This window comes from Loxodonta africana, chromosome 9, assembly GCF_030014295.1.
Source record: "Loxodonta africana isolate mLoxAfr1 chromosome 9, mLoxAfr1.hap2, whole genome shotgun sequence".
Classification (NCBI taxonomy): Eukaryota; Metazoa; Chordata; class Mammalia; order Proboscidea; family Elephantidae; genus Loxodonta; species Loxodonta africana.
In genome coordinates, this window is record NC_087350.1 from 59,881,135 (window position 1) to 59,907,176 (window position 26,042).

At 44.0% G+C, this 26,042-nt stretch overlaps 1 protein-coding gene across 3 annotated transcripts in view; it reads left to right on the top strand.

Annotated features, from left to right (window-relative positions):
* Nucleotides 1-26,042, top strand: part of ASTN2 (astrotactin 2) — a 1,052,667-nt gene that overhangs the window by 216,963 nt on the left and 809,662 nt on the right. For all 3 annotated transcript variants that reach the window (XM_064291547.1, XM_064291548.1, XM_064291551.1), the window contains exon 3: nt 2,704-3,088. In XM_064291547.1, coding sequence (XP_064147617.1) covers nt 2,704-3,088 — 385 coding nt within the window. The remainder of the gene's footprint in view (nt 1-2,703; nt 3,089-26,042) is intronic.

The following is a 26,042-nucleotide window of genomic DNA, read 5'->3' on the forward strand; positions in this document are numbered from 1 at the left end:
ATTCATTCAACCATTTATTCATTCATTAAACACTAAATATGTGCACTTGTTAAATGCTATTGACAATAATGATAGATAACAATTTCTGAGCAGTTACCAGGTAGCCCATAGTGTAGTAAGCACTCTACAAGCATCTTATTTGTTCCTCACAATGATCCAGTGTGGCGACAGTGTGAATGTTGCCCTTACTTAACTAATGCACAAACCCAAGACTCTGAAAGGATGAGTGACCTAGATAAGGTTACAGCTCCGGACTAATATAATTTTTATATTAAAATCCCCATACATAGGATTTTTTTTTTTAAGATTAAATAAAGTAGCATTAAGTAAAAGTGGCAAAGAGAGGGTCTGCTAGTGTGTTTATGAAATGTTGGTGTTCTTTCTGCCCCGTTTCTCTCTTCTCACTCTTCCTCCCTTCTGTCTCCTTCTTTTCTTATTTCTCATACCAAAAAAAAAAAAAAAAAAAAGGAATGCCATGTCACACATGATTACTAGACACAAAACGATCACTGTCATACGTTTCTGTGTCAGGAAAAATATCTATTCTTGTGTTTCGAGGGCTTCAGAGATGAAAAAATAACACACATACATATCAGGTGTGTTTTTACAGATCATACACAAACATATACACATATACATAAATACCCTGGCCTATAGCTTTGTTTGCTTTGTGTGTTTGTTTTTAAGTTCTGACACCGAGAGAATTCTTCTCGGGATTCCAGAGTAGCTCACTGCCCGAGTCAAAGCAGAGTTCTGGCCTCTGCCCCAGCGCTCTATGCCTGGCCACCACTTACACCCGCCAGCCCCTCATATGGAAGTGAGAGCTCCCAGCTTACTGAGCAAACAGAACAAGGCCATTCTCCAGTATACAAATACTCAGGAACATAGCTGAGTCACTGTAATCATCAGTGTTCTTTTTGGCCTAAACAGGTATCCTTAACAGCTGTCACCTTCTTCCCCCAAGTGATGTAGTCAGGGCTTATATCTGCCACGTGTGTTAGACATTATACAGGTAGTTAAGGAAATTGTTCTTGGCTTCAATGAAATTATGTGAAGGAAAATTGGTCAGCCAAATAGTTTAGGTAAATGCCAATGACAGATAGTAGAGAGAACTCAGGTTTTCAGTAAACACAAAACAAACAACAAGGCTCCGGTCTTGCTCTACTACACACTGTCTGAGTTTCGGAGTCACTTGACTTCTCTGAGCCTTAGCTCCCCTTGCCGTCAAGTCGATTATGACTCATAGTGACCCTATAGGACAGAGTAGAACTGCTCCATAGGGTTTCCAAGGAGCGGCTGGTGGATTCGAACAGCTGACCTTTTGGTTAGCAGCTGTAACTCTCAGCCACTCTGCCACCAGGGCTACCCCCTTCTATTAATGGGTTGACCCTTCTCTCCTCCAGGGATTGCAAAAACAAGGACTCAGCAAAGTGGCCACCAATCTCTCAAATATGAAGCACTATGTAAAGTGAAGAAAAGCAAGGTAACTGTAGAGGCCCATCCTGATTCTTCAGAGAGGTTTCTGGGCATTGAGTGAATGAGGGGGGCCAGGAGAATGCAACCTTCCATCTCAAGCCCCCCAAAGACACTGTGGAGAATATAGACATGTTTTAGAAATAGCCTCTACCCTCAGGAAACTCACAGGCCAGGATATTTCATGAATCACATAAGATATGTTCATAAACAATTTAGTATATTTCAAATTAACTTCTGGTACGCAGACTCAATCAAATATTTATGAGTTGGACTTATTTAAAAAAAGTAAACTCCAGTTTATCTTAAACTATTGATTAAAGGAACCCTAGAAAAGTGCTTTTTTTTTTTTTTTTTAAACTCATCCATTTATTTATACTATTTCAAAATATGTACAAATCACCTAGTTTGTCCCAGGCCCCTTGTTTGCAATCAGAAATTAAAAAGACTTGAGTGGCTTATAATGAAGAAAACATAATGCGTGTAGCAATTAAACCCAAATCAGCTGCTGTCAAGTCAGTTCTGCCTCACGGCAGCCCCCTGTGTGTCCGAGTAGGACTGTGCTCCACAGGGTTTTCAGTGGCTGATTTCTCAGAAGTAGGTCATCAGGTTTTTCTTTTGAGGCACCTGTGGTAGGCTCAACCTACAACCTTTGTGTTAGCAGCCAGGTGTGTTAACTGTGCCCTCCAGGGACTCCTGTGCTGAAATTACACATAACAATGCCCTCATCCATTTGCAACAGGATGGAGGGAAGGCTGCTAACACTTGAGCCTCCAGAGGACTCATTCTAGAGATGAGGAAGTAAGGCTGAGGGAACATGTGCAAGTGGCCTGGGTTCACACAGACAGTGGAAGGCAGAGTCTGGGTTCAGACACTCACCTGGGTGAAGCCAAAGCCCTGGTTTGTCCTAGCTTTTAGCGGTCTGGATTGCTCTGTTACAACCGTGGTCTCATTTCCTCCTCGTGGCAGCTTTGTGAAGAAGGAAGACCAGGGGATCTTATTCCTTATACATGTGAAAAGTAAGGCCCAGAGAAGTCAAGCAGTTAGCCCAAGGTCACACAGCTTGTTTGTGGGAAAACTAGGTTTCGAAATCGTGAGGTCTGACTTCAAAGCTGTGGCTGGTGCCAAACCCAGGATCTGCGCTGAGTGTGATGGACAGGTAAAGCCCCTCTGGCTCTCTACTTGCAAGAACCGCTTCCACTTATTTGTTCTGCTTCTCTCCTCCTCCAGGGTGGCCTTATCGCGCTGCTCCTTCTCCTGCTGGTGTTCACCGTGGCTCTGTATGCCCAGCGGCGCTGGCAGAAGCGGCGCCGCATCCCCCAGAAGAGCGCAAGCACGGAAGCCACGCACGAGATCCACTACATCCCATCGGTGTTGCTTGGGCCCCAGGCTCGGGAGAGCTTCCGCTCTTCGAGGCTGCAGGCGCACAATTCCGTCATCGGGGTACCAATCCGCGAGACGCCCATCCTTGATGACTACGACTATGAGGAGGATGACGACCCCCCCCGGCGGGCCAACCACGTCTCTCGTGAGGAGGAGTTTGGCAGCCAGGTGACCCACACCCTGGACAGCCTGGGTCGGCCAGGGGAAGAGAAGGTAGACTTTGAGAAGAAAGGTGAGTCCTCTTTGTCACATCCCTCCCTTCTTAGGGGCATTTTGGGGATCTCGGAAGAGGTGCAGGAACCGGAGGGTTGGGGACACAGGTGGTGTCTTCTGGGCTAAGATATTTGGACTTACGGCCAACCTTTCTGTTGGGTTATCAGAGTTTGTCTTCTCTGGTCCTTCAAAAGTAGTGGGAGAAAAAAGAGTATCAGTGTTTCTAGAATTGGAGTTGTGAGGGGCATCAGAGGGTACCTAGTCCAACATCTGTCTAGTGTTTTTGATTGCCTGCCTTGACAGTGATCTCACTACCTAGGAGATAATCTATTCCACTTCCAGACAGTACTGACTATTATGTTTTTGCTTACGCTGAGCTAAAACCTGTTTCTTGTACCTCCATGGATCACAAAGAAAGCAAATCTGATCTCCCTTTGCCAAGGTAGCTCTTAAGAAATTTGACAACAGCAAAAAAAGGACACCACATAACTTCTGGAAATTAACCTAAATAAATAATCTCAGAGTCTTCTCCTATTCTTATGTGAAGTATATATTTCAGATATTTCACCATTCTGGTCAGTATCCTCTGGATGGAGATTCTAATTTTTTCACATCTAGAGCATAACATCTCAGCTGACACTTTTCTTCCTCAAGGTGGGGTTGCTCCAGTGCAGAGAAAAATAAGACTTTCATCTCCTTCTTTCTAGCTGTTATGCTTCTGTTGATGGAGCTTTCAATCACATTTGTTTTTGACAGTTATTGTTGGCTTATATTGGAATTTTTGATACTAAAAGCTCTCACTCTGTCTCATATATGCTGTTGTTAAAACCCATCTTCTTTATCTTTTTGGAGGATAATTGTTTATTTGGACATAGGCATTTATTTAGGACCATGTGAAGTGTCTGTCTATAGCTCCAGCTATGTAAGTAGAATTTAGCTATTTTCCTTTAGTAACATGCTGCAAAGGTACAGTTCTGTTTTTGTCTTTTCTTCTCTTCCCCTCTTTATTATGTTCATCTTATTTTATAACATTGTTATATATTTATAATAGCTGTTTAATGCACTTGTCTGCTACTTCCATAATCTGTCATTTATGGGTCTGATTTTGTTGATTATTTCTCTCCTGTTTTTCAGTTACATTTTTCTGCTTCTTAACGTATGTAGTATTTTTTATTTTATTTTATACTAAACCTTATAGCTTATATGTTGGTAAGGGTTTGGCTTTTTTTTTTAATCCCCTGTTTTTAAAAAGTGTTAGGGTTTGTATTGGCAGACAATTAAGTTATCTGCCTGTCAGTTTGATCTCTAAGTTTTTTTTTTTTGTGTGTGTGTGTGTGTGCTTTAGATGAAAGTTTACAGAGCAAGTTAATTTCTTATTAAACAATTAATACACATAATTGTTTTGTGACATTGATTGTCAACCCCACGACATGTCAACACTCTCTCCCTTCTCAACCTTGAGTTCCCCATTGCCGGCTTTCCTGTCACCTCCTGCCTTCTCGTCCTTGCCCCTGGGCTGGTGTGCCCATTTAGTCTCATTTTGTTTTATGCACCTGTCTAATCTTTGGCTGAAGGGTGAAATTTAGGCGTTAACTTCAGTACTGAGTTAAAAGGGTGCCTGGGGGCCATACTCTCAGTGTTTCTCCAGTTTCTGTCAGGCCAGTAAGTCTGGTCTTTTTTTGTGAGTTTGACAGTTCTGTTTTTTCTATTCATTGACTTTGTGGCCTTGGTGCTAATAATGGGTTAAAGGTTTGGCCTGGAGATTTCACTTCTAACATTGTCCACTCTTTCTGTGAGTCTGAGGGAGCCTTCATTGCTTGGGCTCAGCCCTGGAGCTCTGAACTCTACAGAGAGCTGCTCCTACTCTGAAGGCTGTACCCTCTCAGAGCCATCTTTCCGTGATGCTCAGTGGGCAAATAGGAAGATCTAGGGCTTCTTATACACAAGAAATTCTTGTCAAGCTTAGAAGCTGCAGGGAGGGAGTAGAGTGGTGTAGGCAGGAAGAGCACATGTTTTGAAGTCATCTTGACCTGGGTTCAAATCCTGCCTCTACTGCTTACAGGGTAAGTATTGGATTTCCATTGTTGCTGTAACAAACTACCATAAATTTAGTGGCTTAAAACAGCACAAATTTATTATCTTAGAGTGCTGGAGATCAGAAGTCTGAAATGGGTCTCACTAGGTATCAACAGGGCTGTGTTTCTCTGGAGGTTCTGGGGGAGAATCCAGTCGTTTTCTTTTCCAGCTTCTAGAAGCTACTTATCTCTATGTCTCAATGTTCCACATCACTCTGACCTCTGGTTCTGTCATTACATCTCCTTCTCTCCATCTGACTTTCCTGCCTTCCTCTAATAAGGATTTATATGATTACGATGGCCCTGTCTGCATAATTCAGAACAACTTCCCCATCTCAAGATCCTTAACCACATCTACAGACTTCCTTTTGCCAGAGAGGTAATACATTGACAGGTTCTGATATTTGTACATAGACGTCTTTGGGGAGCAACCATTATTCTACCTATAGCAGTGAGCATGGGCAAGTGAGAATTCAACCCTCTGAAACTCAATTTCCTCATTGAAGGGTTATTGGACAGATTAAATATAAAAATAAAATGTGTGTGGAATACCTAACCCAGAGCCTGGTATGTGATAACTCTTGAACGCCCAAGAGCTGGATCTGTAGGCCTCAGGTCCTCAATTTTCCCTGTGCTTGGGAGACCTGCCACTCCAGCCACGCTATTTCTCTCCTGCTGCCCCCAAGCCCCAGCCACCAGAGTCTACCATATTGTCTTGTACATTTTCCTTGTCCTTGCTTTGACTCAAAGCTCCTCACCCCTCCTACCAGCCAGGCCCTAATACTCTGAAATCTCAACACTAGCGTTAAGAAGTACATAACAGAAGTAGTCCAAAGAGAAGGAGTGTTGGATGCATAAGAACTCGGACATAGTCCCTGGTAGGCAGCCAGGTAGAGTGGAGACAGGCAGACTCGGACTTGAACCTTATTCCTCAGTTCCCTGTCTGCTTAGCCTTGAGAAAATCTCTTAGCCACCCTGAACCTCCAGTTCTTGAACTCACCTGTCTTCACCAATGAAAATGATTTTTTTAAGTTTTTCTGTGTAAAATTTAAAGTAAAACAAAGCAAGCTTAGGATCTAGGCTCTGTTATATCCAGTAAGGACAGGAGAAGAAGAAAGTAGTGGGCACACTTATCCTGACTCCAGGAAAGATACTGCTCATCCTGATGGTGGGTAGGTGGGTGCTAGGGGCTGGGCAGTTTCTATAGCCCTATAGGCCCCAAAGGAGCCCTGGTAGTACGTGGTTAAAGCACTCAGCTGCTAACTAAACGGTCAGAGATTCAAATCTATCAGCTGCTCCACAGCGGAAAGATGTGACAGCCCGTTTTCGTAGAGATTACAGCCTTGGAAACCCTATGGGACCGTTTACTCTGTTCTACAGGGCCACTATAAGCCAGAACCAACTCGACGACAGTGGGTTTGGTTTGATATGATTCCTGAGGAGTTCCTGGGTGGAGCGGTTGGTTAACACTCTCTGCTGCTAACACAGCATTTGAAGATTCAGATCCACCCAGAGGCACCTCAGAAGAAAGGCCTGGTGAACTACTTCCAAAAAAATCAGCCATTGAAAACCCTGTGGAGCACAGTTCTACTCTGACACACATGGGGTTGCCATGAGTCAGAGTCAACTTGATGGCAACTGGTATGGTCCTTGAGGACCTGGCCCTGCCTTGCCTGGGATAAAGGGATGATTCCACTGGCAGATTGCAGCAGAACTAAACAGTGGCTCAGAACAAATGCACGATCCGTTGGCCCAGGTGGCCCTGGGCCCTGGGGGAGAGAACTATGGGACTCTCTTTTTTAGGGGGCTACCTGGGCGGAGCTATAGGTTTTGTCAAGGATGGGCAGGTATTCAGAGGCAGGGTAGTCCATATGAAAGCAATCCTCCAGGCCTTTGAAATTATATCACCAAGGGCTAATCCCACTGGCACATTTCATACTCAGAATTTGCCTATAAATTCAAACTGTTTGCCCATACTTGTGCTCTGATAGAGCCTGCTTTTTAACCTAGACCTTCAAATAATATAGGGGACCGTCTGGAGACCAAAGGGAGAAAGTTTCTTTACAAAGTGACAGCTGCCTGAGGTTTTAGTTTTCAGGGGTGCCGGGACAAAATACCACAAACTAGGTGGCTTAGAAGAGCTGAAAGTTATTGTCTCACAGTTCTGGAGACCAGATGACCAAATCAATGTGTTGGGTAAGCCATTTTGGCTCTAAATATTCTAGAGGATGACCCTTTCTTTTCTATCCCAGCTTCTGGAAGCTGCAAGCATTCCTTGGCTTGCAGCTGCAGCAAAACTTCATCTTCACTTGGCCATCTTCCCTTTGTCTGTGTCTGTTCTCTTTTATAGGATGCCACTCAGGTTGGATTAGACCCACCCTGCTCTCGTTTGACCTCAAACTAACTGATACCATCTTCAAAGACCCTATTTATAAACAAGGTCACATTCAGAGGTACCAGGGTTTAGGACTTCAACATAAATTTGCGGGACGCAATTCATAACAGGGTCCCAGGTCTCAGGAGTATTGTACTGAGCAGGGCTGACGTTCAGCTGATACACATACCTTTGTTAGAAATTCAGTGCCAGTCGGTAAGGAGCTTGCTGCTCTGAGCCTCCAGTGCCCCCCTGCTGCCTGGCAGTCCCAGCCCCTCCCCGGGTTCCCTCCTAAACATCCTGGCATCAAGCAATGAGGTGGCTTTCGTATGCTCCTCCAGTACTACGGCTGGTGTCCTTTCTAGATAGTTAGTGCCTGTGCCGTAGCGGTTGTCAGGTATTTTGAATCTCACCCCTGATATCACCTTAGAGAGTACTGAGAAGTTAACTGTGTCAATATGTGAAAGCTCAGCATAGTACTTGGTGCAGAACAGAAACTCGATCCATTTTAATTCCAACTCCCCTTACCCCTCCTTAAATTTATGCGTGGAAGCATAAATAACAAATTTATCACTTTTTTTTTTTTTGAGATGGGGTGAGGGGAGGCTGAATAGATATTGGGTTTACTTTACTTAATTTTGTATCATTATTGCTCTTTGTAAAAGAAAGAAGGAAGAGGGGGAGGAGGAGAGGGGAGAGGAAGGCAGGAAGGAAAGGAAAAGGGATAAGGAGAGGAAAAAAAAGAAAAAAAAAAACTGAGGTGTAGAAAGCAGTAACTAAAACGCCTACCCTTGTCTCTCCATCCGGTTCCCACTGCAGGCCTCAAAGCAAATCCTCAATAATGGCTTGATTTATATTCTAGCATTTTCTAATATACCCATAATATACATATATGGCCATGTGTATATATGTATTTGTGCCCAGACAAAAGCAACTGGGGTCATGTCTCCCAAGTATATCATTCTTCAGAAATGTGATAGTTTCACTAAACAATGTATAAAAAGCATCTTTCCATGCTTTCCTCCTTTATTCCTTTTGAAGACTGTATAGAATCTCGTAATACAAGCATACCAAAACTCACGCAACAACTCCACCTTGGTGACCATAATTTCAATTTCTTGCACTTACAAACAATTCATCAAGAAAAAACATCCTCAAACATATATAATTCTTGTAAAGTGTGAGAATATCGCTGTAGCACAGATAGATACTAAAAGCAGAATCCCTGTGTCAAAGGTACACACATTTGTAATTTTGTAACTACAACTGTATTTATTCATTTTAAAAATGTGTTTATACTCTCAAGGGGGGCTGCATACACTCTCTCGCACAAACCCACATAAACCACTACCTCATCACATTCATTGTTTGACTATTTTTATGTTACCATGAACCCTTCTGGTCTTTATTCATATAGATACAGATAGATAGCTGCCATTGAGGTGACTCTGACTCATGGTGACCCTGTGTACAACAGAATGAAACACTGCCTGGTTCTGCATCATCCTCATGATCGCGGGTATGTTCAAGTCCATTGTTGTGGCTGTTTTGCCAGACCATCTCACCAAGGGTCTCCCTCACCTTTGCTGGCTCTCTACTTCACCAGACACGATGTCTTCCTCTAGCAGTTGATCCCTCCTGGTGTTGTGTCTTTCCAAAGCAAGAGAGTCAGACAGTGTACTGTCATGCTCTGTAAAGTTTTCAGTGGCAGCACAATGGTTAAGAACCTGGCTGCTAACCAAATCCACCAGCCGCTCCTTGGAAACCATATGGGGCTGTTCTATTCTGTCCTATAGGGTCACTGTAAGTTGGCATTGACTGGATGGCAGTGGGTTTATTTATTTTTTTAATTTTTAGAAGTAGATTGACAGGCCTTTCTTCTTAGTCTGTCTTAGTCTGGAAACTCTGCTGAAACCTGTGCACCGTGGGTGACCTCGCTGGTATGTGAAATACCAGTAACATAGCTTCCAGCATCACAGAAGCATGTAAACCACCACAGTACGGCAGACTGAGAGACGGGTGGTGGTTTATTCATATAGTTCCCATCATTTTATGTGTGCAATTTTCTCTTTTTTTTTTTTAAATTAACATTGGTCCAAGTATTAATTTGACCAATTTCTTAGCCAAAAATCAGCCTTCATAGTTACCCTATTTAATGATCCTTTCAGTGAAATAATGGGGAATAAAAGCTTTTTCTGCTCATCTACATCAGTTTAGGGCCTAGGGTGGAGGGAGGAGAGAGACATGGCATCAGATACCAGCAGTGGTCCAAGAGATAGATTGGGCTGGGTACCAGCCTCTCTGACATGGAGTCAGTAGGCTGAGCCTTACCATTGCTCACGAATATAGACCGGGAAGCCTCAGAGCAAGTAAGAACTTTGTTGAGACGTAGAGGCAAGGAAGTTTTATTAAGTGATTCGAAAGACCCTGCCTGCTGCTGTCCTCTGTCTCATAGAGCCATTTGTAATCAACCCCAAATAGAAGGTGAATGGAAGAGTTGGCTAAGATATTAATCATACTGATGCTGAAGCCGATGACATCTGACCTCTACTGAGTTATCACTATGATCCAGGTACTGTTCTGAGTGTTTTCCATGAAGTATGTCATTTAAACTATTATTACCCCCACTCTACAAAGAAAGAAACTGAAACAGAGAGATTAACTAACTTGTCCAAGGTCACACAGCTAGAAAGTGGTGGAGCCAGGTTTACAATTCTAGCACCAGAGGTAGAGTGGTGAGGGGTAGAGCTAGTGTCTTAGGCTGGGTTCTGTAGAGAAAGAAGCCGGTGAAGCATGTATAAATACATATATATATATTAAAAAAAACCAGTGCAGTCGAGTCGATTCCAACTCATAGCAACCCTATAGACAGATTAGAACTGCCCCATAGAGTTTTCAAGGAGCGCCTGGTGGATTCAAACTGCCAACCAACCCTTTGGTTAGCAGCTGTAGCACTTAACCACTATGCCACCAGGTTTCCATATATATAGAGAGAGAGATTTATATCAGGGAAATTGCTCACTCGGCGTAGAGGCTGGAATGTCCCAATACCGTGGGGCAGGGTAGAGCCTTCTCCTGAATCACACAGCCACAGAGGCCAATGAACCTAAAATCAGCAGGTCGGAGAGCGGGGCTTTTGGTCACAGGCTGTGAAGATCGAGGAATCCCAGATTTGGCAGGCAACACAGCAACCAAACTGCTAGCTCGAGTCCCAAGAACTGGATGTCAGACCAACAGCAGCCAGCTGCAGGATCCAGGACAAGCAAAAGCCCACAAGCCTTGCCAGAATGTCCACTTTATTCAATGCAGGCCACACACTCAAGGAAACTCCCTTTCAACTGATTGGCTACTCACAGCAGATTCCATCATGGAGGTGATCACGTATCAAATCTCATCATGGAAGTCATCACAACATCATACAACTGTCAAACCACTGAGAATCATGCCCAGCCAAGTTGACAAGCAACCTTAACCATCACATCTAGGATTCGAACACATCATACCACACTGAGGCTTAGAATCCTTGGGAAGGCACAGAATGCTTGAGATTCCAGGGATGGCTAAAGCATAGTGACATGGGCTTATGTCACCCACAGATCTGGTGAGAAAAAATGGGTAATTAGCATCTGTTCTCTGAGACAGGAAGCTGCTATACAGTAATTCTGAGCTTCTAATTTGGCCGATGGGACTTTACAAACAGGGAGATCCTGTTTCTTTGGAGTGTTTTGAGTGGCTCCCAAGGGTGCAGAGAACTCATGTTTGGTATAAATAGAACACTTTAGGGTAGCAGAAGACTGAGAAGCTGTATATTAGCTCCCCCTTCTGACACCCTCTGTGAATGCCATGGAGATGTCAGTTTGTATAGAGCTTTTATACATTTTCAGACCATTTTCATAGTCAGCGCCTCATCCAGTGCCTTAGTTTGACATTCACACTTCTTCACTCAGAGACTCTCACCTAAGTTCCCAGCCCCCTCACCTTTACCCCTGCCCTCCCACCCCGTGTCCATTCATCCCCTCCTCAAGCCACATCACTCTTCCCGGCATCCCTACAGACCCCTTATCCTCACATACTCCCTTATTGATCTCCTTGCTTCCTGTTTCCATGCCTCCCTTCCTTATCCGTTTTCCATACCGCAGAGATGTTAGCATCTCTCTGACCACAAGAGTTCCATGCTTAAAGCCTTCCCATGGTTTCCCACTTCACTGTGATTAAATTCTTGTTCCTTGCCACAGTTTACAAGTTTCTGCATGGTCTGGATTACCTTGCCCATGTCATCTCATTGCACTTTATGTACTTTATGCTCCAGCCATAATGGTCTCTTCTCTGTTCTTCACACTTGCTAAGATCTTTTCTTCCACAGAGCCTTTGCATATGCCATGGGTCCCTTTGTCTGGGAAGAAAGAAAGAAAGAAAACACATTTCCTTCCTCAATTTGTCTTGGCATGCATGACTGGCTCTTTGTCATTCTGATCTCAGCTTAACTGCCTCTCCTCAAACAAAGCTCTCTTCTCTATATGAGTTCTTCTCTATCGTCTTCTATCATCATCCCTATTTGTTTCTCTCATAGTGCTTTTGTTGTTTGTTTATTAAGTATTTCAATTCTTTTACTAGACTGAGATGTCTTTGACATCAGTTGTCAGAGCTTTTTGGTTCATTTTGTGCCTAATGGAGTACCTGGATTATAACAGGTACTTAGTAAATGTGTGTTGGATGAGTAGATGGAGGAATGGGCAAATTAATGAATGGATAGATGGCAGTCTTGTCCTATTCCACAAGCTCCTAACTTTTGCATGGAATTCTTACCCTTCTTCTGAACTAGACAAACCTCATTAAGTATTTTCAAATTAATGATTTGTTGAATATTCTAGTCCACCTCACAAGGAAGAAGTTATTCTCATTAACATTTAGAGATAACCTCAAAGTTATACAGCTAAAACTAACAGAGCCAGAATTTGAACCCAGCTTTGTCTGATTCCAAAACCCAAACAAGTTCTGAAGATAATACAACATGTACTAATTCTGTCCTTTTATTTGAGCAAGAAAGGTAACACATGGGTTTAGATGCTGGCCAGTTAAATTGCTTAGGACTGTGTTTATCAAAACTTTTAACACCAACCACAATAAGAAATGTATTTTATACTGTGACCACACACAAGTGTGTGAATGTGTGTGCATGTCTCCAAAAGAATACTTACTTTTATTACATGTGACATACTCTGAGATTTTCTGTGCTTTTCTAACTCACATTTTTAATGCTTATGTGAGCCCCTAAATTGATTTCATAGTTTGTGAGTGGGTTATAGCCTAGAGTTCAGAAACCTCTCCCTGAGTGAGGCCAATAAAGTGATGGGAGATTCATGGTAGGGCTGATCTCTAACAGGCTGGATCTGGGATAGCTTCCTGGAGATGCTCCTTGCCCTGAGACCTGAAGGATGAAGATCATTCAAGGGACTCAGGGTGAGAAGTAGATGGAAGGGCTTGGAATAGTGCCTGAGACAGGCAAGACCCGCATGAGGGCTGTGTCTCTGACCTCTGCTGAACCTGTGGCTAGTCTGTTGGTGTCGCTCACCAACCCCATGGCCCACTGGTCTCACCATCTCCCACTTCCCTCTCTCTTGAAGCTACTCAACCTGCCCTTCCAAAGGATGCTACACCATTGCGCCACTTCTATCTTCTTTTCTTAGGGTACTCTCCCCTTCCCTCAGGAAAGCCCCCTACCCACTGCCTGCCTGGGAATCACCACCTTCAAGCCTAGCTCAACACTGCCTTCTTCCCAGCTGGTCTGGAGCTGCAAGTGGAGGTTCTCAGAGAGCACAGGACACCTCCCTCCCCACAACGGGTCCCATCTTGACAGTGCCTTACACTTTATAAACTGTGGAGATGCTGCCAGGGCTACCTTGGGGGCAAGAGGAAAGGTAGATGAACAGAGTTGCTTTAACCAAAGCAGGACTGCTTAAAACTTGTTCATGAATTGGGACTCCACCTAAGGTTCTTTTGCAATAATGGGTTTTATACCTTGAAAAAGAAAAACTTTGGAAATTGCTTCTTGTCACCAAACTGCTCTGGTAAGGTGATCCTGTCCCCTCCTCTGTTCAAAGGGCTTTTTGAACTCTGCATGCAAAACATCTTTTTACAAGGTCTGTTTGGTGCCCCTGGACCACCTCTGCACCTTCGTCATCCATCTCCACAGACCCTGCAGGCCACAGAGGGAGATGAGCTGGCATTTTTGTTGCTACATCCTCTCTTTGGATATACCTTCCATCACTGCCCATTCCTTCATTCACTCATTAATTTGCTTGTTTAGCAAATATTTAATGAACACCTCCTGTGTGCCAGAAACTGTTTAATGCAGAAGATACAAAGCCAAAAGGGGAATAATCTTTTCCTAGAAGCTCACAGCTTAGAGGTATATAAAATTGTAGTTTATTTTCCACCGGCTTGTTTATTTGATATAGGCATTAACACTTATGGAATGTCATCGTAAATACTATATGGTATACATTTTCAAGCCCTTTTTAACAGTTAAGGACTCAGAAAGATGAAGTCATCCACCCCACATCACACAGAACGTTTGGTGTCAGAGCTGTACTGAGCCCACATTCCTTGAGTTCAAGTTCACTACTGTCTTTGTTTGGCCACTCTGTGTCCCTGAAGCGTCCTGAATGTCATTGATAGGCACCTGGTTATGTCTCCATTACGACCTGCCCCTTTAATCTTAAAGATTGTACATGCATCATCTTTAGAAGTATCCAAACAAAGGCTAGGGAGTCCTTTGTTAAGTGTGGTTTAGCAGAATTGGAGAATAGATACCATTTAAGCAATCCCTTCTAATTCTCAAGTTGTAAAATTTGAGCGTAATCTGCTCTTCTATTCTTCTTAGAACCACTTAGAAACCAGAGGGGACAACATCTGTGTTTTACTTTGAAAATAAACTCCTTAGAGCTAGCCAGTCTGGAAAGCATTTAGAATTGGAAAACTCTCTTTTTGTTTTTTGTTTGTTTGTTTTTCTTTTCTCTCCAACTGAAGTATAAAACAAATGCCACTTGTGGAATGGTAGATTGTTCATTTTTGCTTCAATTAATTGCATCATGTGGTGGAGTTAGCAAAGCCACACAAGGCCAGACCATGACTCTGCAGCAAAGCCTTTTCCTTTTGATTGCTTTTCCCTTTGGTTGCCCTTGTTTCTCCTCCTGGACTCTAGCCTTGCTGTCTAAATGTCTCCACTCAGGCAAAGAGGGAGAGAGCAGTGCCTCAGTCAGACAGAAGCATGGCATCCCCAGACAGCCATCCTCTGAGCTGTCTCCACACTCTCTAAAATAAGATATAGACAGAGATTTGTCATGGGATCCCAAACAGGAATGTCACCAAAGCTGTCACCAGAGCCCCTTAAAATGTCACTTCCCAGCATTAATTGCCATGATAGCAAAACAAATGGGCGTCTCTGAACATTGCTCTTTCTCCCTCCTCCCTCGTCATCCTCTCGCCATCACCCTGTCTCCCCCTTCTCCCTGCTCCCTTAGACCCCCCTTTCTCCTTATCTCCAGGTACCCTCGGGGCATTCTGACTTGATTAGACTGTGCCCGGCAAGGCGACCCCACCGCACAGTGACAGATGAGGGTGAAGGAGGTTTGATAAATGTCAGGGACTGAAGATACAGCTCCCTGATTGATCGGAGCTGGAGGAATTTCCCAGCAGTCAGGAGACTCTGTACCTCTCCTCCTGGCCTCCCTGGAAATGGCTGGAAATCGCTCAGTGGGGGACTGTCACAAAGAGGCTCCAGGACAGCTCAGCCTCCCTGTTTTCTGCAGGGAATCTTCCTGCCTCCAGCTGGATATCTTCATCCACCCTGGAGGTGCAATACATCACCATCATTACCCACAATTATGGTTCTTCCTTGTTTTTCCTAATCCTCCCTAATTATGGAAGTTATGTCTGCTTATTATAGAGAACTTAAAAAATAAGGAAATGCATAAAGAAAAAAAAAAGCTATTTTTCAGATGTTCCCATTCAATAGCCACAGTGAAGTTTTTTGCAGTTTTTTCCTCTCATATATTTTACATGTTGAAAGTGAAAACCAATTTATTGTTTATATATCACATTCCTAACTTAATATTATAAGTGTTTCAACATGCTTATGAGTCTATCTTATGACAACCTCATAATTTATTTATTGGAGGACATTTCAGTTGCCTCCAGTTTTTTCCTGCTGCCTTATATTCAACAGCATTCTATATTATTTCCTCAGGATATACTCCCAGGAGTGAAATTATTGGGTCAAATAGCCTGAAAGTTTTAAAGTTCTTTATTCATGTTTAGCTCCACATCCTTGTGTCAGGAAGTCTGCGTAAATACTTGTTGAATGAGGAAACGTTCATTCACTTACTTATCCATTTGTTAATTCCGTAAAGGTTAAATGCCTACTGTGTGCCAGGCACTGCTTAGGGAACTGAGAATAAAGCAGTGAATAAAATGTACATGTTTGTATTTCCACTGAGCTTACTTGCTAGTACAGAAAGATAGTAAACAAACAAATGAGAAAAATATACATTATATCAAACAATGATAATTGCAATGGGGGAAATTTTTTAAAAAAGGGAAGTAGGGCCCTTAGGAAATGCCTCACTGATAAAGTGACATTCAAGGAACTATCTATAGTAGATGAAGCCATAAACCATTTGGATATTTAAGGAAAGAGGGAATAATGAGTACAAAGGTCCTATGGTATCGGGGTACTTGAAGATCTCAAGGAATAGGAGGGAAAAGCATAGGGAGAGAGAAGTAGAATAAATCGGGTCATAGAGACATTGGAAACAAGGTTATGTAGATCCTTGGTAGGTAAGAACATTGGCTTTTGCTCTAAGTGCGATGAGAAGTCATTGGAAAATAGAGGAATTGATTTCTTACAAAGGTGATGAGCAGAGAGTAGGGGTTGCACTCTGGAATTTCATGGGTAATCCTGATGTTCTTACTGGTTGAGTTGTGAGGATTTTTGTTTTCTTTATGTTGAGGTGTAATTCTGTGCAACTCATAAAATATGGATGCCCTGACAGTAACATATAGAAACATTGCTCCCAGCATTTCTAATTTGGGCATTTATTGAGTGCCCTTTCTTCTCTGCAGTTTAACTATGGTGACTCAAGCACTGTGTTTACTATCTTCTTTGCATGTTTCCTCATCTGTGTATTGAATGCTAAAGACAAAAGCATCCCATAACTTGGCCTGGGGCCACCTTATGTTGAGTAGTTAACATCCCTGGTAGGGCAAGTGTCTGGTTCTTATGAATTCTCAGCCACTATGTTTCCTCAGCACCTGGCAATGATACAGGAGTGGGAAAATGGGTACCTTCATCCCTTAGCTTGGCTGTTCTGTCCTGGAGTAGAGACTAATGACCATCAAGATGGAGAAGACTGCCCCCACTGTTCCTTTTCATCCTTTCCTCACCCAGTTCTTCCCTATTACACTACATAACACAAAATAATGATAGTAACAATGATAATGAAATAAACCTGTAGCCATCAAGTCAGTTCTGACTAACGGCCACCGCTCGTGTTACAGAGTAAATCTGCTCCATAGGGTTGTCTTGTCTATAATCTTTATAGAAGCAGATCACCAGGCCTTTTTTCTGTGGCACCCCTCTTGGATTCAAACCACCAAATTTAGGTTAATTGGTGGTAGTGTTGTTGTTAGTTGCCACTGAGTCAATTCTGACTCATGGTGACCCCATGTGTTTAGTTGGGTGCAAACCATTTGTGCCACCTAGGAACCTACATGACGTGCAGATAAAATTAATGTCATAACTTGGGGAATACTACTGCCATTAGTTAGTGGAGGCCAGGATGCTGCTAAACACCCTGTAATACAGATTGTTACCCTCCAACAAAGAATCATCTAGCTCAGAATGTCTGTAGTGCTGAGGCTGAGAGACCCTGCTCCAAGTCTTAGTTGTCACATTAGAAAAAGGGAGATGACACCAGTCCCACCAGTTTCACATGAATGTAGGAAAAACCAAACAATTATATAGGCAAATGCTTTCTGTAAAGTATAATTTGCTATACAAACATAGGATGACGATGTTATTGCTACATTCTAATATTTTATCATTGTCTGTAGGGATTTGTTTTGAGGGAGTTACCACAGGGCCTTTGCATCACTGTTCCATCTTCAGGAATAGTTTTTCCCCCAGAGAGCTGCATGATTTATTCCCTTACTCCCTTCAGGTCTTTTCTTACATGTCATCTTTCCCATATAAAACAGCGTATCAAACACAACCACTCACACAAACCACATTTTTTATTCTCCTTTACCCTATTTTCTTTTTTCTTGATAGCTTTTGCCACCAACTGACCCATTGTACCTATCTGTGTATCTGTCTATTGCCTCTTTCTCCCATGGGCATGAAAACAGATTTTGTCTGTTTTGTTCAATGCTGTATGCTTAATGTTTAGAACATTGCCTGACATAGAGCAAACAAATAAATAATTGTTGGGTGAATGGATAAATTGAATGAGTAAATGAATCAAGAACGACTAATGAATGTTTTAATCAGGACTTCAAACTGGTTCATTCTGGTTCGAACCCCTGTTGAGAATTTGATTTTCTAACAAGTTCCCTGCTGAGAATTTCCATTTCCACCCCGCATATACTGAATCAGAATTTACATTGTAGCAAGACCCTTTGGTGATTCTTATGTATAACTTCCTGGGAGCTTGTTAGACGTGCAAATTCTTAGCAGGGGAATTGTTAGAAACGAAAATTCTCAGCTGGTGTTTGAAACTGAACGAACTGGTTTGAAGCCCTGGTTTTAGTACAGCTTGTTCAGTTCTCAAAGAATGGGATGTTTAGTTCAGCTGGTGGGGATTTGTTGTTTTTATAATCAGAATACTGTTAGCTACCCTGAATGGGCCAGGCTCTGTGGTCAGCACTTAATAAATTTTTACACATTTAACCCTGACAAGAAAAATCTGTGTGGTCAGCACCTCTAATTGCCCCCTTTTCAGATCATGAAAATGCAATTGGAAGAGCTTGGGCAACTTGCCCCAGGGTCACACATTAGAGCCAGAATTGTACCTAGGTTTGTGTGACTCTGAAGTTCTTGGTTGTCACCAGTACTCTCTGTTGCTTTTACTGTTTGAGAACATGGGGACCAGGGGTGGTCAGAAAAGAGTCTCAGGTCTCATGGAGAAAAAGTTATGGCTCAGGATTTAACAAGAATTGGCACTTTGTTTCTGTGTCCCGAAGCTCTGCTGAATTCATGAATTGGCATCTCTCTCTCTTTCTCTCTCTCTGTGTTCCTCTTTTGCCTTTGTTTGGAGACAACCTCCCTTTACCTCCTAACCTATGCCTGCCCATGGCTTCTGTCACCCCACAGGTGCTGCTCCTGGCTCCTCTCCATTGTCTGAAGAGATGTTCTCTGTCCCTGACTCTCATGTCTTGTCTTAGTTATCTATTGCTGCTACAACAGAAATACCGCAAGTGGATGGCTTTAACAAAGAGAAATTTTTTCTTTCACAGTCTAGTAGGCTACAAGTCCAAATTCAGGGCAGAGGCTCCAGGGGAAGGCTTTCTCTCTCCGTCGGCTCTGGGGGAAGGTCTTTGTCATCAGTCTTCCCTTGGTTTGGGAGCATCTCGGCGCAGGAACTTCAGGTCCAAAGGATGAACTCTGCTACTGGCACAGCTTTCTTGGTGGTGTGAGGTCCCCATGTTTCTCTGCTTGCTTCTGTTTTATATCTCAAAAGATACTGCTTAAGACACTATCTAATCTTGTGTATCTCGTCAATATAACTGCCATTAAATCCATCCCATTTCATCATAGTGATAGGATTTACAATACATAGAGAAATCACATAAAATGGTGGATAGTCACATAATACTGGGACTCATGGCCCAGTTAAATTGACAGATGTTTTCGGGAGACACAATTCAATCTGTGACTTATCTCCTAATCAAACACCCTCCGAGAGAGTTTGTCACTAACCAATATTGACTGTCCTAAAACAGAGTAGGGGGTCCTGGTGGCACAGTGGTTAAAGTGCTTGGCTGCTAGCCAAAAGGTAGGTGGTTCAAACCCACCAGCTGTTCTGTGGGAGAAAGATGTAGCAGTCTGCTTCCGTAACGGGCACAGCTTTGGAATCCCTATGGGGCAGTTCTACTGTGTCCTATAGGGTTGCCGTGAGTTGGAATTAACCCGATAGCAGTGAGTTTGGTTTTTGGAATGGGCACAGTCTCACAACAAGCTGCATCACCACCCACAAGCTAATCTGGGGCTGCCTGCCTCCGCTCACACTTGGAACTCTGGTCCCAACAGCTTTGCCCAGGACACTGGAGTCTTGTGGTCCCCAGCAAGGCACCCGGTGGATTATGAAACACCTGCAGCTACTTCTCACTCAAGCAGGTGTCTGGGGGCATGGCAGGCCCTCAAAGCATCACATCGTGTCCAGAAAAGTGGCGGGCCCATCTGCTCAGCACAGGGCTGGTGCACTTTGCTTCAAAAGAACGTGGTTTATGAAAGCTCAGTTTGGCAAAGAGATAAATCAGGGATTGACAGATTATTTTCCTAAACGACTCTATTTTACAAAAACATTCCCCGCAGGATTCAATATCTACTGCCCCTCCAAGTGCATGTAAAAGAAGGTGGGATTTAACCAACTTTTAGCTTACCCAAGTGTTTAAACACAAACTAGTCTATGAACCAAAGCAAAACCATAATGACTGGGGTTTCTGGGAAATTGTGAGTGGTAGTATGGTGGCTTTGGAATGGGTGCAGATGTGGTATAAATCCTGTCCTCACATGGCAGCTACATCTTGGACAAGTTAAATAACCTCCTTAAGCCTCAGATTCCTTGTCTGTGTAACTGGTTTAATAATAGTGTCGGACTCCTAAGGTGGTTTTGAGAATGACATGAAATGATTTATGAAAAGCCTGGTGCAGTGGCCACCTACCATAAATATTAATGATCTTGGGAAAATCATATCCCCTTCCATCCTGGACCTCGGTCTTTCCATCTGTAGAATGAGCACCTTGGACTTAGTATTTGCATAGAACCGCTGCAGGTCTATACTTCCCCATTCTTTAGTTTCTACCCCTTTCTGCCAGGATTCTGGGGCCGTGGAAGTACATATGGCATGAGACCAATGGGAGTAGAGCCAGGACTTGGAACCGTTGTCCAACTAGCATTGATAATGGTGTGGAGGGGGCTGGGGGTATTAGGGAGGTTGTTGTTGTGTTCCATTTAGTCAATTCTGATTCATAGTGACCCTATAGGACAGCATATAAGTGCCCCATAGGGTTTCCTAGGCTGAAATCTTTACCAGAACAAATTGCCAGGTCTTTTCTCCTGTGGAGCCACTAGTGGGTTCAAACAGCCAACCTTTCAATTAACAGCCAAGTGCTTAACCATTGAGCTGCCAGGGCTCTTTTGTTAGTGGGCAGGTTTTAGAAAAAGCAGGAAGGTCCTTAAGAGGCAGAGAGGAAGATTTTCTCTCATGCAAACCCTGTTGTATTAGTTCCCTAGCGCTGCTGTAACAAAATACCACAAGTTGGTGGCTTATACGTGCAGACATTTATTGTCTCGAAGTTTTGGAGGCTGGAAGCCTGAGACCCAGGTGTTGGCCATGGTGACTTCTTCTGAGGCTTTGAGGGAGAATCTGTTCCATGCCTCTCTCTGAGCTTCTGGTAGCTCCAGGTGTTCCTTGGCTAGCAGCTGCTGTGTCGCATGGTGTCCTTCTTCTGTCACCCTGTCTCTGTATATCTTCTTGTTCATAAAAATACCAGTCATATAGGATTAGGTAGGACCCACCCTCCTGCAGTATGAACTCATGGTAACATAAGCAATAATGTCTTCAAAGACCCTATTTCCAAACAGGGTCATATTCACAGATACAGGGATTAGGACTTCAATATGCCTCTTTGAGGGGACACAATTTAATCCAGCTTAATACAGAAGGTGAAAAGGATGTCAGTAACTAGCATTCCTGACCTGGCAAATAAGTAGCGAGGCTAGCCTTGAACCCATGTCTATAGCCTCCTGGCTCCAGAGCAGTTCCAGTTAGTGTTTCAAGGAGGTTGGCAAAGAGAGATATCACTTTCTCATGATTTCCTTGGTGAATGAAGCCTTCAGAGACCAGATGCAGCCACTTCATTATAATTATGTTAAGTGCCGCCTGATTGGCGCTGTTCATCACCCAGGAAAGCAGACCAACCCAGTGGACAGTCAGGCAGCCTGCTTCAGCTCAGTGCAGCTCCATCCCATCCAGCTGTGTCCTTGGCAGTGACTGCTTGCTGTGCCCATGGCTGTCCTTCTGGGAAAAGGAAGCAGTGGGATGCAGAGGGAAGGGCACTGGAGTGGGCAGAGAGCCTGGGTTCTGCTTTCACCAGACTGTGTAGTGTGAGTTGAGTCCTTTTCCCTTGGCCTCACTCTGTTTGCCTGTGAGCAGGTGGGCTCTATTTGCATATAGCAGGAGGACTGTGCAGTCTCCACACCCTCTTCTGGCTCTTAATTTGTAGGCACCACAGGAGGATGGTGACATTAACATTTTAGGACAGGAGGGCACCTCTGGGTGTTAGGTGTGTTTGGCCCAGGGATCTGAGCCTCTTCCTGTAGGACCCTGAAGGAAAAAACAGTTTCTGTGCCGAGTTCTCACGTTGGTTAGGAAATGAGGTTGACTCCCCACCTGTAAGAGAGCCAGAGGGAGGTAGGGAATATTCTGTATCAAGCGCTATGCTTGGTAATCCCAATTGGGTATGCGTGGGTTTGGGGAAGGAGGGTTGTGAGTTTTAAGAAGAAAGAGAGCGGGCCTGGCAAATCAGGCAAGACTTTGTGGGTTGGCAGCTTCAACCAGAGTAGTTAAGGCTGAGAACTGTCCCAGAGGAAAGGGCAAAGGATGGAACTAATATTTCTTTAAAACGTGATGGTTAGGAGTGTGGGCTCTGGAGCTAGGCTGCCCGTATCAACTCCTAATATTTACTGATATTCACTAGCTCTGGAGTTGTTGGTTGTTACATTGGGCACATTAGTAAATATCTGCCTCTGGAGTCTTCATCTCTAAAGTGGAAAAAGTCAGATTATGCATCCCTGATGTGAAATAGTCATTAGAACAGAGCAGTGACCCCTGACCGACATGGCTTCTACCCATATGCCCCCTGGGGACTGGCCAGCATGACCCCGTCCTCATGCTCCTTGGGGACTATCCGACATGACCCCTACCCTCTTGACCCCTGTCCTATGCCCCCTTCTCGTTATGGGAAAGACAAACTTGATACGCCAACCAACTAATCACATGACTACTAGTGTTATTAACACAAAGCTGCTGTGAAGGAAACGTACTCATTGATCTGGGCGGAAACAGGGTACGGAGCTCAACTGGGGTGTCCAAGAAGGCCTCCCTGAGGAAGGAAGATTTCAACCGGAGTCAGAAGATTCAGTGTTTCGCCAAATGAACTGAGCAAAGAGAATTCTACAGAGGAAGTGACTTTTGCAAAGAAGGAGCTTCACCCATTGGATGACCCAGAGGGTCAACATGGCTGGAGTGCAGTGAGAGACATTGGGCCAAAATGTTCTGTTATACATAGGTGGAGAAACTGAGGCGCAGCAAGCAGATGTGGCCTCCCAGATGTTACATGACTGTGATGCAGGGACTGGGGTCAGCCTGAGAAGAAAGCTTTTCTTCTCTGCTCCACCAGGGAGAGCATCAGGAAAGCTGATTCTAGTTTACTTTTACAGGGGATAGAGAGCAGCTGTGCCTGAGTTTGAGGCATGCGATGGGCTGGGAGCAGTGACGTAGAAGGTGGCGGGGCAGGCCTTGAGTGCGCAGCTGAGATTGGACCTTATCAGTTCTGATTCCCCTGGGTTACAGGGTGGAACTGGATTAATTTCAAAATAGCCCTGTCTGTGCCCCAGGGTTTAATATCTCCTGTGTCCCCTGGGTCATTCTAGGCATAAATGAGGACGCCCTGCTCTTCCCCTGCTTGGATCATTGGTATAAAGTGTTTTCAGTTTTTCATAACTGTGTATGTGTGCGCATGTGTGCGCGTGTGCTGTTTCTTCCCCGAAGCATGCTGAGTTCATGGAGGGAAATGCACGGGACTTGGGTGAAATCTTATTTATTTTTTTGGAAAGCATGCAGTGCAAAATCAGTTCTCTCCCTGCATAAATATGCATGAGGCTGCCCTGCTTTCCCCTCCTCAGGAAGCGTGAGCAGGAGAGAGAGCCCCGTGTGACTGGTGTCATGGCCCTGCCCAGGGCTGCTGGCACCCCATTAATCAGGGGGAACAGCAGCCTCGTGAGCTGTGAAATTGGCAGCCTTCTGACAGCTTTGGGGCTCAGTCTAGCAGAGACTCCATTTCACTGCTTGGAGGTGGCTGCATGGAATGGGGAAGGAAGGTGCTGGGCTCAGTGGGCTAGAGAGGCCAGGCTCCTCTCTCAGCCTTCACAGATCCCTCAGGCATCTTGCTGAGAGGACATGCCTCGTGATTAAAGGGGGAGAGGGTAGAGAGAGAGAAAAAGAGAGACTGGCAAGAGAAGGAACATACCAATAGTAGTCATCAAAACAAATATTTGTTGAATACCCGCTATTCATTGAGTTCCAGACATGACACAGTAAGCACTTTCGATAGATTTCTTTATTTACTATCCCGTGTAGTATCATCATTAGCCCCATTTTACAGACCGGGAAAAATGAAACTCAGAGAGGCTAAATGCTTCAAGCTCTAAGAAGTAGTAGAGCCAGGATTGGGACCTGTTTCTGTCTGATTCCTAAGTCTGTGTTTTGTAGCCGTCATACTATCTTGTTAAGAGTCCCTGGGTGGTGCAAATAGTTAATTTGCTCGGCTGCTAACCAAAACTTTGGAGATTCGAGTCCACCCAGAGGCACCTCAGAAGAAAGGTGTGTTGAATCTACTTCCAAAAAATGAGCCATTGAAAACCCTATGGAGCACAGTTCTGCTCTGACACACATGGCGTTACCGTGAGTGGGAATCAACTCAATGGCAACTGCGTTACTATCCTGCTATCCCATACGCTGGGAGGAAGAAATGGAAGAGAGGAGTGTTTCAGTCATTCGGTTTCCATTTGCAAGTTTCACACTCCATGTAGAGAACCCCATCACTCACTATTCTAAGTGCTGGATTATGGGGGGATTAACATCTTTGCTAAACTCATGGTTGTATGAGAGAGAATTGGATAAACAGGTAATTACAGCAATATGACATAAATCTGAGTGTGTGGCCAGCATTCAGTCTTGACTCTGACGTTTACCCAGCTATATGACCTTGGGCAAGCTATTTAAGTTTCCTTATCTGTGAAACAGGTATATGAGCGTACCCAGGTCATAAGGTGTTGTAAAGAGTAAATGAGACATCACATGTAAGGTGTTCAGAACAGAGCTCAGGACATAGTGAGCCATGCTAAATTATTGTAATGAGGGTGCTGAAATATGGATATGATCAGTGTTGAAGGAGCCCCCGGGAAATGACATTTAAGAGTGCCAGGGACCATAGGGAAGGTTTCCCTCAGGAGGTGACCGGTCAGCTACATCTTGAAGATGGGAAGTTCATTAATTAACCCAAAGGGGCAGAGGGAGGGGATGTACAAAGGCCATAAGGCAAAAAGAGAAAATGGAACATTCTAGAAACTACATACAGGAAGTCCAGAGTGGCTGCAACAAGGGGACTCACAGGAACAGCAGACTGCAGAAGGAGATAAGGGCCTCGGACTTTATCCTGAAGGCACTGGTGAGACACTGAAACCTTTTAACTGGGAGTGGCATTTCCAGATATTTTTCTTTCCAGGAAGATCATTGAAGTGGCAGCAATCTGGTTAGATCAGCATAGGGGCAGGGAAATCAATGAAATACTGACCCTGTGATCCAAATGAGAGGTGAGGGGCTAGCATGCTCCAGTAGGCACCTCAGGATTGTTCTGGGGTTGGGCTTCCCTGTGTTTTCTTCAAAACTCTGCTGTAGACCTACTGCGCTACTTTGACACAGTGCTCCAGGCCTCAGTTTCCCCATCTGTTAAATGAGATGCAATGATCGTCAAGGGTCATCCACTTTCTACTTCCTATACCTTTTTTAGGGAGTGCAGAGAGGAAGAAACTATCTGAGGTAAGGAGATGACAAAATAAGGGGGAGAGGGGATAGGATAGGCTCAAAACACCAATTTTCAAAAGTCGTATGAATGCCAGATCTACCGTGGGGCATGAAGGGAATCTGGAGTTGGGGACTTAAGAATAAGGCAGCAAGGCCTTGCCACTACTCTTTGGCCTGCTAACCAGGGGAGGGAACCCCTGATTTTCTTATGATTGCACTTTTATTTATTGAGGGAAAGAGAGGAGTTATAAGGCAAGAAGGAGGGGCAAGAAGAGGAGACAACAGAGAAGAGGAAGAAGGATGATGTCCTTTCAGGAACAAGGAGAACACTGATCCCTTTCTTGTCATTACAAACAATGGAGTCTTATATAAGGTGGTGTCTTATTTTAAGTATTCCATTTTACCTTGTAGAGACCCCATTCCACCACTTGGGAGAT